The sequence below is a fragment of the Bos taurus genome, chromosome 25 (genome assembly GCF_002263795.3).
Source record: "Bos taurus isolate L1 Dominette 01449 registration number 42190680 breed Hereford chromosome 25, ARS-UCD2.0, whole genome shotgun sequence".
Lineage (NCBI taxonomy): Eukaryota > Metazoa > Chordata > Mammalia > Artiodactyla > Bovidae > Bos > Bos taurus.
The window spans coordinates 17,035,905-17,055,087 of NC_037352.1; the positions used below are offsets into that span (position 1 = coordinate 17,035,905).

At 44.2% G+C, this 19,183-nt stretch overlaps 1 protein-coding gene across 4 annotated transcripts in view; it reads left to right on the forward strand.

Moving 5' to 3' along the window:
* Nucleotides 1–19,183, forward strand: part of TMC5 (transmembrane channel like 5) — a 78,387-nt gene that overhangs the window by 20,633 nt on the left and 38,571 nt on the right. For 3 of the 4 annotated variants that reach the window (XM_002697978.6, XM_010819332.4, XM_010819336.4), the window contains 5 exons: nt 2,513–3,326; nt 6,706–6,866; nt 10,646–10,735; nt 15,851–15,950; nt 18,537–18,624. In XM_002697978.6, coding sequence (XP_002698024.1) covers nt 2,569–3,326; nt 6,706–6,866; nt 10,646–10,735; nt 15,851–15,950; nt 18,537–18,624 — 1,197 coding nt within the window. In that variant the 5' untranslated portion in view covers nt 2,513–2,568. Of the gene's footprint in view, nt 1–2,512; nt 3,327–6,705; nt 6,867–10,645; nt 10,736–13,535; nt 14,104–15,850; nt 15,951–18,536; nt 18,625–19,183 lie in introns of those variants that run through there. The other variant, XM_059881551.1, reaches the window with a different exon arrangement.

Genomic DNA, 19,183 nt, shown 5'->3' on the forward strand with positions numbered 1-19,183 from the left:
TGATTGGCAGGGGGCGGGGCTTGTTGCAGTTCATGGGGTCACAAAGAGTTGGACATGACTGAGGGACTGAACTGAACTGACAACAGATGATTCAATTCAGATAACGTGTCCTGTCCTCGCCTAGTTTTTGCTTTCATCCACTCAGATGTTCTGTGATGCATATGTGAGAAAACTGGTAATGTTTGTGAGCTAGAGCCATTCATTTATTTTCAGCTAGTATAATTAGAAGGAAATAGAAGGGGAAATAGAAAGTTTCACATTATGGTTTCTGGTTTAGAGCTTTCTCATTTTCTTTTTCTTTTTAAGAGTAAGAGGTTGTATATTTATAGAGAGGTACACAGTTCTTACTACAGTCCATGAGGTTGCAAAGAGTTGGACACAACTGAGCAACCAAGCATGCACGCATCCACACAGTTCTTATGTGTCCTTGATGTGCACACACATGCCACCATGTAGCCACCACCCAGATCAAGAGGAGGACATTTCTAGAATCCCAGAGGCTTGCTCACTCATCTTGTTTCCCGTCTCCTCCCTTCCCCAAGGTAATCACTATTCTGACTTCTAGTTCCATTATTTAGTTTGCCTGCTCTTGAACTTTGTATAAATGATATACAGTCTGTAGTCTTTTGTATCTGAATTGCAATCATCATTGCCTCTGTGAGATGAATCCATGTCATTGCATGTCACAGAAGTTCCATCTTTGTTACTGCTGTATAGTGTTTCATTGTATGAATATGCCACAATTCATTTACTTATTCTACTGTTAGCTTGTTTGCAATTTCTGACTCTTATGTAAGAAAAGCATCTATGAGCACTCTCATTACCTTTTGGTGGACATACTTCTTTCTCTTAGGCTGGTATCATACCAGGTTTTATTTTCTTAGATTTAGTAGGCACATTTAGTTTGTTAGATGTAATAGTAATAGCTAAGGTTTTAGTAGGGCACAGAAATCCTAAATCTTAAATATATATTAATTTCTAGTCTTACAATATAAGTAAATCAATGAGTTCATTTTCCATGTAATGAAAAATAAGTTGCCATAAAGCCCAGCATTTAGCCTTTCTAGCACTCAATTTGTGTGAATGTTTCTGTTTGTAAAACTCAGCATATTCATTGAAATTCTCTTTCATTTGTGTACGAGAAAAACCCAACCCAAACAACTGTAAGTCAAAAGGAGAATGTAATGACTCAAGCATCCAGTGGCTGGCTGCCTTCACGCATGGCTGGATTCAGGTGCTTAAACGATGTCGTAGCATTTGATCCTTCTCTGTTTATCTCTTGGTTCTGTTCTCTTTGCTGTGGGCACTACTCTCAGGCAGGCCTCCTTCCCTGGTGACCTCTGGCAGCTTCAGGCTTATAACTTTCTAAGTCCCAAGTCCAACCAAAAGAGAGAGCTTCTCTTTTTCAACATTTCTGATAAAACTCCCAGAATTGAGTCTTACTGGCTCTGACTCAATCACTGTGGCCAAGAAGCAAATAATTCTGATTGGGTCACACACTTACACCTGGCTGACATGAATTGAGAGGGAAAATGTTACTACAAAAGAGACAGGTGGATGCTGGACAGGGACACAAATAATGAAAAACTTTCTGCTATGCTGAAAAGGTTGTAGATGACAGTGGCAGAAGGTTAATTCTTTAGCTCTGATTACTCAAAAAAAGTCTAACCCTTTTCGTTTTTATATAGAGAGAAATCTGTAAACATTGGCTGAACTTTAAAAGTGGTCTACTTGCTTCTTTCAAAAGTATCACCATTTATCTAATCATGCTGGCTCAAACTGTGAAGTTTATTTCTGATTTTTCCTTAGCTCTCACCCTTCCCATATTAGGTCAGTCCACAAATCCTATTAATCCTTTCTTTAAATTTTCTCCCCTCCTTGTACTGGAGTTTCAGTTTCAGCATCAGTCTTTCCAATGAACATTCAGGGTTGATTTCTTTTAGGATTGACTGACTTGACCTCTTTGTAGTCCAAGGGACTCTCAAGGGTCTTCTCCAGCACCAATAATTGAAATCATCAATTCTTTGGCCCTCAGGCTTCACATCCATACATGACTACTGGAAAAAAACCATAGCTTTGACTAGACGGACCTTTGTCAGCCTAGTGATGTCTCTGCTTTTTAATACGCTGTCTAGGTTTGTCATGGTTTTCCTTCCAAAGAGCAAGCATCTTTTGATTTCATGGCTGCAGTCACCATCCACAGATGGTCCAAATGGCACCCCATCATTTCCACATTCCAGTCCACGGAAGTGGGAAGACTGAGAAAGGGAGGAATACCCCTACTCTTTTACAGCACAGCCCAGAAGGAATATACACCGCTTCTGCCCACATCTCATTGCCCACTCTCATGGCTGCACCTAGAGGCACAGGGGGCTGGGAGATATAGTCTCTATTTTGGACAGTTGTGTACCTAACTAGGAAGGGAAAAAGAACAGATACTGCAAGGTAACCATCAATTATTGCAGGGAAGACAGGGAAAAAAATCTGACGTTTTCTTCCTTTTGTTTTTCAGATAAAGAAAGAGATTGCTGAATAAATGCAGATGCATTTTAATGCTCCAGAGTAAACATGTTTGCCTACAGGAATAGCGCTTATGAGGAAGACCCAGATTACCCTGACTATTCTGGGTCTCAAAACCATACTCAGAGGTATTTGAAATCTCCAGGTCCTCTGAACAACTCAGATGAACCCAGCACCAGGAGCAACCCATACCCAGCAGAGTCCAGAACAAGTCCAGACTATCTTGGGTCTCTAGCAGAACCAGATTATCCTGGATGTCAGAGTAATCCAGACTACCCTGGCACCACGAGCCATCCATACTCTGCAGGGACAGACTATCCCAAACCTTTGGCAGAACCAGAGTATATTGGATCTCGGAGGAATCCATACCAACCAGGCTCATCTGGAGAGCCAGACTACTCTCAGTTTCAACAAAATCCTGATTTTCCTGGTTCCAAAGGCAGTGGAAACTACACAGGCTCCAGAATAAATCCAGATTATCTCGACTCCTTGGGAGAACCAGACTACCCTGGAGCTCAGGAAAACTTGAACTCTTCTGGCCCCAGGGCCAGTTCAAACCATCCAGGCTCCAGAAGGAATCCGGAGCATGCTAGCCCCAGAGTCAAGGCATACACAGACTCTCTGGGAGAGCCTGATTATCCAGGTGCTGAGAGTCAATCTAACCATCCACACTTTTTTGGAGAACCAGACTATCTGGGTGCTGAAGACCATCGGAACTCTCCAAACTTTTGGGGAGAGCCTGATTACCCAGGTGCTGAGAATGGTCATGATTATGGCTCTTCAGAGGACCCGGAAATGGCCAGGCAGTAAGTGCTGGAATCTCCTTCCAGTGGGGATGGGAGATGAAGGTTAGATCATTAAGTCAATTAATGTTTAACTTAATTGGGATAAGGACACATATGATGATGATTTCCATGACCTGGATTTATGGTGAAACTTTCACGCTTACCTGTATAACTCACCTGGGCCTTGGATTCTCAGCCTGAGGCTTCATGCTCTTAACTGATAATCTTTCATAACTTCTTGCTTGAATAACATCCTTCCCAGTCTCTTATCTCTTCCTGCCTAGTCCCTGCAAAACATTTAGATCGCACTGTTTTGACCCTGCTACTTCACCAATGAGATTAGGGTTAAGGTGATAATTATGAACCCAAACCTTTTAACCAGAACTATATCAACAGGAATGCACTTTAATCAAGAAAATCTTTTGAAATGGAATCCATCTAACTCAATTATTTTTATACAAGGTGATTGAGCCACTTCTGACTTTTTCTACTTTCATCTTTATTTTGCTGAAATTATTGCCAGAATTGACCACTTTCCATGTGTAGAGCAGATTTGGCTCATTGATCTTCTCCATTGCTGTTGCTTTCATCAAGTTTTATTGATTATAGTTTTTGCCATTGTTAGGATTCCTCTAAGGAGGTTTCTTTAAGTCTAATTTTTCCTGATTCAGATTCTGTAGATCTAAATTTTGTCAAAAAGATTTTAATCTTCCAACAGTTTTAGTCATTGACAAATTTTATTAGTACAGTTTGGGCCATTAACAGTGTTAACCTTGGGTGACAGTTCTACCAAATCTAATTTTTCCTGCGTTAAGTTTCTCAATGTTCATGTTGCCAACAGCATGTGATTATTTATTTATTTTTCAGGCTATTTTTAACCTGTAACAAATTTACTGTGTGAAATTCTAACCAATGTGAGTTTTATTTTGTATGTACTATTTCTACTGGTAATATTTATGAATTCAACATAAATCCTTCAGGATAGGCTTCAACAGTATGTGAACCGAGAGCTTCCAGATGTACAAGCTGGATTTAGAAAAGGCAGAAGAACCAGAGATCAAATTGCCAAAATCCGTTGAATCAAAAAAAAAGCAAGGGAATTCTAGAAAAACATTTACTTCTGCTTCATTGACTATGCTAAAGCCTTTGACTGTGTGGCTCACAGTACAGTGTGGAAAATTCTTAAGGAGATGGGAATACCAGACTACCTTCTCCTGAGAAACCTGTATGCAGGTCAAGAAGCAACAGTTAGAACCAGACATGGAACAAGGGACTGGTTCCAAATCAGGAAAGGAGTACATCAAGGCTGTATGTTGTCACCCTGCTTATTTAACTTATATGCAGAGTACATCATGTGAAATGCTGGGCTGGATGAAGCACAAGCTGGAATCAAGATTACCAGGAGAAATATCAACAACCTCAGATATGCAGATGACACCACCCTTATGGCAGAAAGCGAAGACGAAGAGGCCCAAAAACCAAAATATTAAAAAAAACCTAGAAGCAATATTGTAACAAATTCAATAATTACTTTAAAAATATATTCAACATTCAAAAAACTAAGATCATCGCATCTGGTCCCATCACTTCCTGGCAAATAGAAGGGGAAAAAGTGAAAATAGTGACAGATTTTATTTTCTTGGACTCCAAAATCACTGCAGATTCTGGCTGCAGCTACGAAATTAAAAGACACTTAGTCCTTGGAAGGAAAGCTATGACAAACCTAGACAGAATATTAAAAAGCAAAGACATTTCTTTGCTGACAGAGGTCCATCTAGTCAAAGCTATGGTCTTTCCAGTAGGCATGTATGGATGTGAGAGTTGGACCATAAAGAAGGCTGAGTGCCTAAGAATTGATGCTTTTGAATTGTGGTGTTGGAGAAGACTCTTGAGAGTCCCTTGGACTGCAGGGAGATCTAACCAGTCAATCCTAAAGAAAATCAACCCTAAATATTCATTGGAAGAACTGATGCTGAAGCTGAAACTCCAATACTTTGGCCACCTGGTGTGAAGAGCCGACTCACTGGAAAAGACCCTTATGCTGGGATAGATTGAGGACAGGAGGACAAGGGGAGACAGAGGATGAGATGGTTGGATGGCATCACCGTCTCAGTGGACATGAATCTGAGCAAGCTCTGGGAGATAATAAAGGATAGGAAAGCCTGGAATGCTGCAGTCCATAGGGTTGCAAACAGTTAGACATGACTTAGTGACTGAACAACCAGAAACAAAACTATGGGATTTGGGTGTGTAGTGGGATCAAATGTCTTCGGAACCTAAATAGGAGGATTAAAAGGACTAGGTCAAAATGTCCTCCTTGGTCTTATCCCCCACTGCCTGATTCATTATTGAAAATATACCTTTGACCTCTCACTCCCTTGTTTATTACCCTCCATAGTTCTCCATAATCTTTGGGAGAAAGACTCCGCCACTTCACTTACGATATCCTAAGAATGAGGATGTGCTGGGCCAGTGTAAGATGCCAGCCAGAGCCCAGGCTGACTGGCCTCCTCCCGCTTCTGCTATCCCCTCCCTGTTGTTGTTCTTTAGTTGCTAAGTCGTGTCTGACTCTTCTGCGACCCCATGGACTCTAGCCTGCCAGGCTCCTCTGTCCATAGGATTTCCCAGGCAAGAATACTGGAGTGGGTTGCTATTTCTTGTCCAGGGAATCTCCCCAACCCAGGGATCGAACCCACATCTCCTGCACTGGTAGGCAGGTTCTTTACCACTGAGCCACCTGGGAAGCCCATCCTCTCCCTACCTCAACCCTATACTGTAGGTCAGTGGTTCTTAATCTTGGCTGATGCTTATAATTACCTAACTACCTGGGGGGGCCTTAAAAATCATACAAATACCTGGGCCCAACTTTCAAAGCTTCTATTTAGTTGTTTGGGGTGAGGCCTGGGAATTGATATATACATAAAATTGAGAATCTTTGTTCCAGGTTAATTGACTTCCATAGCATTCCTTTTATATGTTCAGCACTTTCTGGTCAGCACTTTACTTGTGCTGTTCTTCATCTTTGGATGCCCTACTCCTAACTCTTTATGTATGGATTTATCCTTCCAATCCCAGGGCAGCTGTCTCTTTTCCATGTAGACTCCCTTCAAACTCTCAGCCCAAATTTTCTCTTTCCTGTGAACTCATTGGACCTGACTTCTTATATTCACCAGTTGCTACTTGTATTGTAATTGCTTATGGTTGTGTTTAAGAAGCTCGACCAGACTGTATGGAGAGTTCCTTGAGGGTCAACAACCCATGTCTTTGTCTTTGTGTTCTCTTCCCCTCGCCCATGCATGGTTGGCATTCAGTGGAATGGATGGATGGGTGGATGGGTGGATGGATGACTGTCCTTACTGTGCTACCAGATGAATACTGATTCATCATTTTGGGATTGCAGAATGCTCAGCAGAACATCTTCAGTCCAGCCCTCGTTTCATCATGAGGGTGTCGGCCCCTTGGGCATCCTTGGGAGAGAAGATGTTGATTATCCTGAAAGCATTGAAATGAAATCTGTGGGGATGGCAAATCCGTATCCAGGTGCTCCTGGCAATGGCTATGGTAAGCATTTGTTAAGAAGAGGATCATTTCCTGGGAAGAAAATAAAATTCACTGGGCTTGGGACCAGTCATTAAAGATCAGTGAGGGAAGTGGTTTACCCCTCTTCCTTCAAACACCCACTTTACAAGGGCTGAACCCTGAGGGTGTCGAGAAGAGAAGCAGTATCATCATTTATCTGAGCACTTTGGGCAGGAGTGGTGCCCGTGTGTGGAGGCTGATGGTCAGGTTCAAGCCCATGGTGGTTATGTGAGAAAGATGGTCTTAGTATGGCCAGATCCTCAGATTTTTCTAGAGAAGCCAGAAATCTGGGTTTTTACATGTTTCAAAATAACTTTTAAAATGAATAAATAAAATTCCTGTGCTGAGCAAACAAAACAACTGGTAGACTAGATTCAGTTTGCTTGGCTGCCAGTGGGCAGCTTTAGTTAAGCCCCTCCTAAAGGTGTTCACATGGTCAGCATTTGTATTTTTGGAACCTGCTAGGGACATGGAGAGTTAGAAGCAGCTCTGTCCTCATGGTACTTAAAGCCTAGATGAGGAGGTGACAAGAGCACATGAAGACTAAAGAAAATGAGCAAACAGATGGATAATATGTGAAAAATCACATCATTCTCAGAATCTGCTGTGTGTAAAGGTTTAGCTCTGGGAGGTAAAGATGATTCTACCAGTCTTCTGAGAGGAAAAAGGGGGACTTTTCTGATAGAGAAAGCCAGCTCGTGGCACAAGTCGACGTTATAGGAATTCAGAGCTGGAGAAGGGAGTGCTCAGCCTTGAACAGAGCATGGGGTCCAAGTGCTGGTTGGTGCATATGAAAGACTGCTCAGCCCTGACTGGTAGGGAAGAGATTGAAGAAGACGGGGAGGAGGAGATGGGATGCATTGCCACACACTCAGGAAAAATGCGGACTGTTACACATTTGCAGAGAAAACATTCAGCTGGGCTATTCCAAACCTTCATACCAGGCATTCTCAGTGGGGCATGTGTATCTCAAGGGGTGAAAATGTATTGAAAAGGCCAGAAAAAAACCTTCCTCTTTTTATGTATAAAGAAGATACACAAACACGTGGTTATACAGTATAACTATGGTATTAAAATGTCACGGGGGGACTTCCCTGTTGGTCCAGTGTTTAAGAATCCACCTGCCAGTACAAGAGACACAGGTTCAATCCCTGGTCCGTGAAGATCCCACATTCCACTGGCAACTAAGCCCAGGTGCCACAGTACTGAAACCCATGCACCTGGAGCCCACACTCCACCACAAAAGAAGCCACTGCAATGAGAAGCCTGCAGATCGCAACTGGAGCAGCCCCCACTTGCCACAACTATAGAAAGCCAACTACAGCAGCAACGAAGACCCAGTGCAGCCAAAAATAAATAAATCAATAATGTCGTGAGGAAGGGCAATGAGCAAGAAATATCTTAAAAGACTCCTTAGGCGGCTGGTAATGAAAAAAAAATGGATTGAGAAACACTGCCCCCTCTAATGCAAGCAGAGCTAATAACTGGTTGGGAGTGTTTCCCATGCTCTGCAGACTCTGCTAAGCACTTTACTTTTACAGTCTTGTTTTCTCTGCAGCAGACACTACTGTTCTCCCTGTTACAGAGAGGAAAACTGAGGTTCAGAGAGAAATGTGCTCAAAGTTACCTAGCTACTAAATCAAAAGAGCCTGTATCAGCCAATCTCTCTGACTCCACTTTACTGCTGGGTAGAAGCAGGGAAAATATGGATTGCTGACCACCAAGCTCCACAGAACACTGGAATTAAAAAGCTGTTTTTAAAAGTGGCCACATAAAGTGTGGCTTCATTCTCTGGGCTCCTTTTAGGACCAAGGTTGTAGCCCCAGCATTCTCTTGTCCAGGGCTATACCATCTTGTTAGACTATGCACTTCTTAAGGAGAACCCATTTCATCCATGTATCTTCCAAGGCTCCATGTGATTTTCCTAATGCTTGGCACACAGTAGGTGCTTGAGCAATGCTAACTGAATTAAAAGCAATAGCTGTAAGGGATGTACCAGTTAGCTGTTGCCACAGGAATGCTGCGTAACAAACAACTCTAAAACCCAGCGTTGCACAATCAGCATCATTTATTTCTCACCCACACATCTGTGGGTTTGCTTGGAGTTTAACTGAACCACATTGTGTTTGGTTGTGTCTGATTTGAGTTCACAGACTCTGTCTAGGCATAGTGTCCTTCTTGACCCAGTGAACTAACCTGGGCCATTTTCATCCCATGGCATAAGCTGGAAACACACAAAGTGGAGAGCAGAAACATATGATGTCTCTGAGTCCTTGGTTTGGAACTAGCAAACTGTCGTTTCTGCTGTGTCCCACGGGTAAAGGCAAGTCACATGACCAGTCCAACCTCAGTGGAGGTGTCCAAAGTGGAGGAAGTGTAATGTTTGCTGAAAACCAACTGGTTTACCACAATAGTATGTATTAAGAGTTTGTGGTGTTCTGGGATTTGTTTCAAGCACTTTTATACATAGTTATATCAGTTACACGTATTAACTGACTCAGTTTCCCCAACAAAAATTAACTGCTTCAATTTCCCCAACAATCCTATGTGAAGGCCTATTATTATCCTGATTTACAGACTAAGATATTGAAACTCAGACTATTAAGTAACATATGCCAGAGAGCACACAGTTAATAAAGCAGCAAAGCTGGGAACTGATCCTTGGCAAGAAGTTCCAGAACCTCCCACAGTATAATTTCGTACATTTCCATCAAAATGTGCTCCAATTTTTCTGTTATGGAGTTCATTGTTTATCATGAGTTGAATTAGACTTCATTGTTTATCATGAGTTGAATAAAAATATATTGAAATGTGACACTGTCATGTAGATGTCAAAAGTAGACTCTGTCCCTAAGAAAATCATGCCAAATTCCAGATTTATTCATGTGTCATCATAAAAGGCTACAACTAGAAGGAAGCTTTGTAATCATCTCAACAAAATTTCTTTAATTTTTAAAAGCAGGACTTTTTTATAACAGAAGTTTTAGGTTCACAGTAACATCGAGGAAAAGGTGACAGAGTTCTCAACAACCCTGTGCCCCACACGTGCGTGCGTGTGTGCTCAGTCACTCAGTTGTGTCTGACTCCCTGAGACTCCTTGGACCATAGCCCGCCAGGCCCCTCCGTCCATGGAACCCTCCAAGCAAGAACACTGGAATGGATTGCCATTTCTTACTCCAGGGAACACGTGCATGGCCTCACTCATTATCAGGGTCCCCCACCACAGTGGGACATTTGTTACAACTGAACCTACATTGATATATCATTATCACCCAAAGTCCTTAGCTTACATTAAGTTTCACCCTGGGTGGTACATTCTATGGGTTTCAACAAATATATAATGACTTGTATCCATCATAAGGGTATCCTACCGAGTATTTTCACTGTCCTAAACTCCTCTGAAGCTTCCCAGGTGGTGCTAGAGGTAAAGAACCTGTCTACCAATGCTGGAGACAGAGACGTGGGTTTGATTGCTGGGTCAGCAAGATTCCTTGGAGGAGGAAACGGCAACTCACTCCAGTATCTTTGCCTGGAGAATCCCATGGACAGAGGAGCCTAGTGGGCTACAGTCCATGGGGTCACAAACAGTGGGACATAACTGAAGCAACTTAGCACACAAACCCCTCTGAGCTCCATCTATTCATCCCTCCAGACAAGTATTTTTCAAACTCTGAGTTATGGCCCACTAACAAGGTCCTGCTGACCATTGTGTGCTCAGTAGTAACTAGTGTGGGATTAATTGTCTTGTCTCTTCATTCCAGTGAATCCTGCTTATGTGGGTGATGAAGGTCCTGGCCCAGCTTATGGAGACCCACCCTTGTCTGGACATGATTGGCTCAGTTCACCCCAAGGTAAGGCTTCAGTGGACAGTGACCAAAAGCATCCGTCCTGCAGAAGGAGCCTGTTCAAGGCAATGCAGACATTGCCACTGCCTCTTGGCCTCTGGTGTAGTAACTGATGCAGCACTTCCTTAATTTATCACAATAGGTTTTATTCTAAACATGCAGAGTTTTTTTCTCCTTTAGATATCAAGGTGTCTTCGCTAGGACTCTTCTGGTTGCAAGTGACAGAAAGCCAGCTCACCCAGGCCCAAGGCTTGTGCTGTGGGAAGGATGTGGGTAAACAAAGAAGAGAAGGTAGAATTACCTTCCAGCACTTTAGTACAGAGCCTGGCATGGCACATAGCAGGTGCTCAGAGGTATTTGTTGGATGAGTTACAGGAACCAGGGCCTCTGGGTCTGAAGCCAGGAGCTCAGGGCCATCTGGACTCTCTTTTTCTCCATCTATCTCACAGACAGCTTCTCTTTAAGCTTCACCTCATTCATCTCAACTAGTCAGGCCTTCTCTGCAGCCAGGGAGCTTGACAGGAGACACACACACAGCTCAGCGGTCTCGGGGGAAATCTTCCTTTCTTTCCAGGCCTGTCGGTCATTATTGAGGAACCTCTCTCCAGCCCCATTTGGGACACATGTCTACACATGAACCAGTCACTTTTACGTAGGAAAGAAGGCTGGGTCACATGTCCATCCCGTGGCTAATACATGTATTGGTGAGGTGGCATTGCCTTGATCAAAATTTTTCTGAATAATCATAGAATTATTATGATAGTGGAGGATAGGGGCAATCAGCTTGAAGAAGGCTTTGAAATCAGTTAGGAAGCTCTGTAAGGATCGCTGTGTGCTGTGAGGAAGGTCTGATCAGAGGCAGAGGCCTAGGAAATAAAAAAGCATCAGAGGAGAGAGGCCAGGGAATGCTGGAAGCTAGAGGCAAACCTGTGAATACCAAGGAATAAATCAAAGACATCCTCTGTGTAACAACACATATTGTCGGGGCCCGTGACTTGAAACCATCTCTCACCTTCTGACACCCGACCCTGTAGCTTCACTCTTTAAGAGGCTTCTTAAGAAGGCCTGTATCTTTCAAGAGGTTGGTGTTGCCACTTGGGAGAGAAAACCATGGGTATATAAACAATCATGCTCTCTGTCTGTCTTCCACAAGAGCAGGGAATGGCTTTAACTACTGGGGAAAAGAAATGCCTTCACACCTCTTAAGATGCTCTGTGGCCAATATGAAGATGAGTGCCTCTAGGTGGACGAGGAGTCCCCAGAAGGCAGAGAGAAGTAAGGAAATAGAGGACCCAGAGATGAACCTGGGTTTCTCTACCATTTCGCTTTACTAATTCTGATTCTCAAATCATTTACAATTAATTGATGGACAGTCTTCTGATAGAGTGTCCCTTTGGTGGATCATGCTAGCAGCTAGGAAGTGCCTGGTGCGTAGTAGGTACTCACAAATATTCATTTATGAATGAAGGATGTAGTGAATGATACATCAGCATTTGCTTACAGGAAACAACCAGGGTGAAGTAATTAAGGCACTGTGCTTTGGGACCAGACAGACTTCGGTTTGATCCTGAGTTCTTCTACTTGCTGGTTTTGTGGCCTTAAGCAAATTACCTTTTTGGGCCTCAGTTTTCTTAGTTACAAAATAGGGTTTATTACAGTACTTACTTCATGGGGTGATTGTGAAAATCAAACAATATATTCTATTTAAAGTAGTTGGCCTGCAGGTACTGTTACTGATAGTTATCATTTATTGTTTTTTACAAGGAACTTTTTTTTGCAGCTGCACTGGGTCTTTGTAGGTGTGTTCAGGCTTTCTCTAGTTGCGGCCGGGGGGCACAGCTCTCTAGTTCTGGTGCACAGGCTCAGTTGCTGCACGGCATGTGGCATCTTCCTGGACTAGGGATTGAACCCATGTCCCCTGCATTAGCAGGCAGATTCCCAGTACGAGTAATTATCATTGGTGTGGGGAGAAGGAAAGAGTTCTATTATTAGTCCAGTCCTGCCATTTAATGAGAGTATGATTAGGAGGGAGTTTATTCATTCCTTTGCACCTCAATTTCTCCAAATATTAAATAAACGGCACGGTGATTTCCAGATCAGGTCTGCTGGGTAGGGACTGCGTCCAGGTGCCCAGCACTGACATAGGACAGTGGTTTAGCAATAAAGGGATTTATTTTCCTCTTGTGACAAGAAGTATGCCAGGAACGAGTCCAGAGTTTTTATGGCACCTCTGCCTATGATACTGTCAACGCCCGGAGCTCCTTCTGAAGCATCTTTTCCCATGACCCTTGGCTGGTGAACGTTTTACCCTCTTGTTTTCCAAATGGCTGTATCTGGTCAGGAAGAAGGTGAAATGGTGAAATGCCAAAGGTTAAATCAGGCAAACTTTCACCCATTAAAGAGCGTTAATGGAAGCCACAACCTTGTTGACTAGAATGGGGTCACAGATCCATCCTAGGCTGCAAACGGAGCCACCCTTTGCCACGAAGGAAGCTGGGAGAGTTTTAACTGAGCACAGTGGCTGCACAGCAAAGAAGGCATCTGCTGATGTGAGAGAAAGAGAGAATGGGTGTGGGAAGCAGACAGACAGCAGTGGGGCCACCCAGGCAGTCAGGAGAGAGCAGCTGTTTCTCTCCTGGATTTATATAGGCACATAAAACCAAAAATATAACATAAGTCTTGGACCAGAGGCACCAGTTAAAGTGAAGACCTTGCCCTTTGACTGAATCATTTAGAAGAATCTCTGCCTTCTGTTTCTAGAATCCTATTGCTTTAATAAAGAATTCTGTTTCTGGCCTTTTACCTAGCTACTGGGACAGAATCTGCACAGGAAAACAACTCCTCTTCTCAGGGATCCCCCTCTGGTGTAGATGTGGGGAGCTGTACTGTGATTTGTGGGGGACTGGTTTTGTCCATCTCATCCTGGCATTAAAAACTGTGAATGGGGCAGCTCTCTGTGACTGTCATCACTTTTCTGGGCGGTCCCCAACAATGCCAGTGTGACTGCTATGTGAGGTCTTGGGAAGCTCACCTTGGTGGGACCTAAGGCTTGGGGGAACGAGAGATGCTTTCTGGTGGTCAAGTGAATGAAATCATTGTCGAGGTTGAGCATGTCCCTTCTGGGATCCAAAGCCATCCATCTTCAAGTCAGATTGTTCCAGAAAAGACACCGGTGAACTCAAACTCCATCCTGGTCTCCTCCATTTCTGACAGTGATGTGACAGACTCTCAGATTTTCAGCAATCGGAATGACAAAAAGGGCAAGCAGTTATTACAATTTGCAACACCTTTGAAGGAATCGTTTGCTCTGACCCTTCATAACTCAGAAAACACAGGCTTAGATACCCCTCATACTTCACACGAGAACATCCAAGGTGAGACCCTGGGGCAAAGGAGTTAGGATGGGAGCAACCCCTTCCGAGTTGCCCACAAGGCTGTGGTTTTAAAACACTGAATAGGGCAAAGGCTTGGTAGATGACCTGAGGGTGCTTGGGACTCGGAAGGGGTCACTTTGAGAGGATCTGACACCTAAGAAGGAGTTTTACCTTGATCGAGCTCATTTCATGTGCCTGGTGTTCTGCCTTTTTGTTATCCATCGAATTTAGTTTTATTTGCCTGCCACTCTCTGCCCGTGTGATAGAGGCACACCTGTCATTTCCATTTGCTGAGAGACTGAGGCTCAAGGAAATTAAAGATCTGGGGTCAAATGCAGGTCTGCCTGATTCCCAAGCCTGACACCTTAACCACTGTCCCGAACTGCTTTGCACCCAATCCCTAGGTTCAAGTATCATGGGATGCCTCTATTTATCAAGTCCTCCGTGAAACCAGGTCTTAACTGAGACCCTCCCTTGCCTTGCAGCTCCTAACATCAAACACTGGTTTCCCAGATGCTGTTTCTCTTTCATCCCATAATACTCCAGGCATGAAGTCCAGCCATTCTCAGTGACTTCTAAGAAGGGAGGGAAAAAAAAATCTATTCACACCAAAGCATTTTATGAGTTTGGCTCCTTTGTTGAAAGATGGGGCGTCTCTTGTCACATTGCTGTCTCCCCGAATTTCTGGGCTTTTTTCCTCCTTCACCTTTATTCCTCTATCTGTCCCCTTTTCCCTCTCAGGAGACGCTCAAATTCCTCATCTTCAGCCAAGTGATGTGGAGGCCCTCTTCTGGGAATTCTCCCTCTGCCTCAGCTGTGTCATTGAGAGGAGGAGAGGTTCCATGCAGCTCAACAACAGGGCCGGGAGCCAGCTGCTCCTGCCATGGGCCCAGTGACCCCCGCTGCTCCCTCCTGTTATGGATGGGGCACAGTGCCATGCAGACACAACCCACCCAGAGGGAGAAGGCACTGCCTTTTCCTTGTTTTTTGAGTCTTGCTTTTTTGAGGAGGAAGAAACCTTTTTCATGCAACCCCTCAGCAGACCACCTCCCATGTTTGCCAATGTTTCACATGCCTGGAGCTAAACAGTCGCCTGCTGGGGGCTGGGGCCATCGAGATAGGCTCAGACTCACAGGGACCTGCCTGCTGCAGATGGGCCCTGGAGATGAGAACCTGGAGATGGACCCCACCCTGCAGAAGCCCAGGACCGTGGGAGGGAGGTGGGTAGATGCCTAACCTGAATTGGGATCCTATTAAAAAAGGAGAGATGACTGTGGGGTAGGTGATCACAGCATCTGCCATGTGGACCCAAAGTGTGAATCTGAGTTCTCAGGAGAAGGGAGGAGGACATTCCAGGGTGAAAGAGCAGAAGATAACAGTCAAGAAGAGTAAAGAAGATGCTTGGGCCTGGAGCTCAGAGGGGCAAGAGAAAGCTGTGCAGAAAATTACAGAGAGAAAAGAACCAGGCTGACCACACGTTCTGGCTTTGCTGAATGTACCGTGTCATAGGAAAAAGGAAAACATGGAGCTGGAATTGCATACGAACTGTCACGTGCTTTGGCTTTGCGATGTCACATGTATATGCACCATCTTCTTGTTTTTATTTGTGACTTTTTGGCTCACATATTCTGCATATTCTTTCCTGTGCACTCATAAAAACATGCTCTAGATCTTTAGCACCATATTTTCAAAAGCTATTATTCTGTTAAAATAAAAAAAATTAATCTCCATTTTTTTTTTCCTGCAGGACAAAAGTTAATCGAGTCTCTGATAACCATGACATCTAGAGACAGAATTAAAGCCATTAGGAATCAGCCAAGGACCATGGAAGAAAAAAGGAACCTTAGGTATGGACCAAATGGTTTTTTCCTTGCACAGATTTCATGGAAATCTTAGTCTTCTACCTTTGTCTCATGTCAGAAAGATAAGAAATAAATGCAAGGGAAGAGGCAATCTTCCTACCGAAGAATTCCACGTAATGGGAGTTGGTCACCTGGACTGTGCGCTGTGCTTAGTCACCTGCTTCTAGAGAGTGGAGGATGGAAAGAGGGGGACATTGATTTCTGGGGTGAAGTCTGGCTAATCCCACCTGGGCCAGATGCTCAAGGCTAACATCCCCGGAGATAAGTCATGTGATCAAAGAGTCACCTCTGTGTGTGTGCGTGCATGCGTGCTTAGTCATGTCTGACTCTTTGTGACCCCATGGACTGTAGCCCACCAGGCTCCTCTGTCCATGAAATTCTCCAGGCAAGAATATTGGAATGTGTTGCCATTTCCTTCTCCAGAGGATCTTTCCAACCCAGGGACTGAACCTGTGTCTCTGCATCTCCTGAATTGGCAGGCGTGTTCTTTGCCAGCTGAGCCACCTGGGAAGCCCCCCACCCCCGTGTACTCTCTCCTAAAACCCACAACCCTAGTCCAACCAGAGGAAAAAAGCAGAGAAACCCTAATCAAGGGACAGTCTTCATAGTATCTGAGCAGTATTCTTCAAAACTGTCAAGGTCATCAAAAAGAAGGAAAGTTTGAGACAAGGTCAGACTGGAGGGTTCTAAAGAGACATGACTACTAATGCGATGTGGTGTCCTGGATGGGTCCTGGAATAGAAAATGGAAACGGAAAAACCAGTCAAGTCAGAACAGTCTGGACTTTAGGTAAAAGTTACACACCAATGTTGGTTCCTTAGTTGCAACTAACCTACCTTGGAAATGTAAGATGTTAGCAGAGGAAATGGTGAGTAGGAGATGGGGGTTTTCTGTATTGTTTTTGTAACTTCTCTGTAAATTTTAAACTCCTCTTAGAAAAAAGGTGTGTGTAAGGGAAGAGTTCCCTGGTGAGCCGGTGGTTAGGACTTGGCACTTTGACTGCTGTGACCTGGGTTCAGTGCCTGGTAGGGGAACTAAGATCCTGCAAGCCACGCTGTAGCAGGCAGGGGCAGGGGTGGAGGTTGGGGTTACAGAAAACTAAAACAAACAAAACCTCAGAAGCTTTCTAAGCCCAGGGGTTCAAAAGCAAGAGCGAGGGCTATTTAAGTCTTCAGCCCTTCTTACATTTATCACTTCTCAGAATTTTACTTTTTGCAATTTGTTGGAGTTGACAGGGCTTCCCAAGTAGTAAAGAATTCGCCTGCCAGTGCAGGAGACAAAAGAGAAAAAGTTTCATTCCCTGGATCGGGAAGATCCTTTGGAGAAGGAAATGGCAACCCACTCCAGTATTCTTGCCTCGAAAATTTCATGGATAGAGGAGCCTGGCGGGCTACAGTCAATGGAGTCACAAAGATTGGACATGGCTGAACACGAGCACAAGGAGCTGGTAGTAGAGTAGATGCAATTGCTAATAAATAATTGTATATATGTAAATAAATGATGCAATTGTTCTGAGGTCCAGAGTCTGGCAGGGAAAGTAGATTGGTCAACAAGTAACTTATAAATGATAGAAAGAATATCAGGCCAAATCAAGGGAGAAGGAGATTGCAGGGGGAGGACTAGGAGATAACAGGACTAGAGATAACGGTCCACTTGGGCAAAGTAGAGGACGTCTGTGAACTGAGCTTTGAAAGATGGTGTTGTGGGGGTGGGCCTTTGGCTGGGCCAAAGAAAAGAGCCCAGAGCAAAGAAGATGTAATGAGTTCATGGAAAAGTAAAGAGAACAACTGCAGCTGGATCTTTTTGAAAATACCCTTACATTTCAAACTCTGCTTGGCTCTGTCTGTCACACAGTGAGGGCCTTGTGGTGATCCAAAAGACTTCACAGCAGGATTTTCAATCTGACATTTGAGTTGGGATTATTCTATGTTTGGGGGGCTGTCCTGTTCACTCTAGGGTATACAGCAGCATCCCTGGTCTCTAGATGTCAGTGCCACTCCCAACCCCCAATCTGACAACCAAAAAAGTCTGCAGACATACCCAAATATCTGTTGAGGCCAAAAAATCTTCCTGGTTGAGAACCACTGACTTATAAGACCCCAGCCACCTACTCACGGTTATCACTCACACTCTCCACCCTTCCCCTGCTCATTTCTGCCCATCTCAGCCTCCTTGGGGCTTCGAGTTGGCTGTTTCCTGTGCTTGGATAGTCCCTTATCCACAGACTAACCCCCTCTTCTCCTTCCAGACTTTGTGCAAATAAGGAGCTATTCAAATCATAACAGGGTCTTCATCCCAGCATTTCCCGCCTCCTTACTCTGCTCTGTTTCCCCCTTCTCTTTCCCATAGTACCACTCACCTTCTATTATCTTATATTGTTTACCTATGTTATGATTACATTTCTTATTTATTTTCTTTCTCTCCCCACTAAGGTGCCAGCTTCATGAGCTGGGGACATCTGTGTCTCACCACCTGGGACTGTGCCTGGCACGTGGCAGGCACTCAAGAAATGTCAAGGGGATGAATGCATTACCACATTGGTGTCTCACTTTCTTCTGCCCTTTGCCACAGGAAAATGGTTGACAAAGAGAAAAGTAAGAAGTCCCGTCGTATCCTGGAGCTCAACTGCTGTGCTCAGTGTCTGAACTCCATTTCACTGGTAAGTTGGTCTTTACTGAGGTCAGTAAATGGGCACAGAGTAGGGTGAAACCAGGGAGCGGGGAGAGTGGTGGTAACAGGGGACTCACAGGAAAGAAAAACCAAAATTCAGGGCTGTTTCCTTGAAAGAACGTAGAAATTGGGTCAGTTTAGGTGTGGGGAAAACATGGGCATAGGAAGGTCTAAGGAGGTGCAGAGTTATTTAGTTATTTGGGCAACCTAGCTACTGTGAGTGTCACCTTCAACAGCAAACCTAGGAAGGTAATAAATAATAGTGATACCGACCTGGGTTCTTGGCCTTCCTTGATCAATAGAAATTGATAAGAGGCCAGACAAGAAAGTCAGGCAAGTCTTTACTAAGGCCACTGCAAAAACAAGTAGCAGGTTCTCTTGCTTGCTCCCCAAGTGGGGGCAGGCTGGTTCCTAATATGGGCTGAGAGTAGGGATATGTCCAGGGGAGGGGCGGTGATGGTGATGCTATCCAACCATCCCATCCTGTCGCCTCCTTCTCCTCCTGCCCTCAGTCTTTCCCAGCATCAGGGTCTTTTCCAATGAGTCAG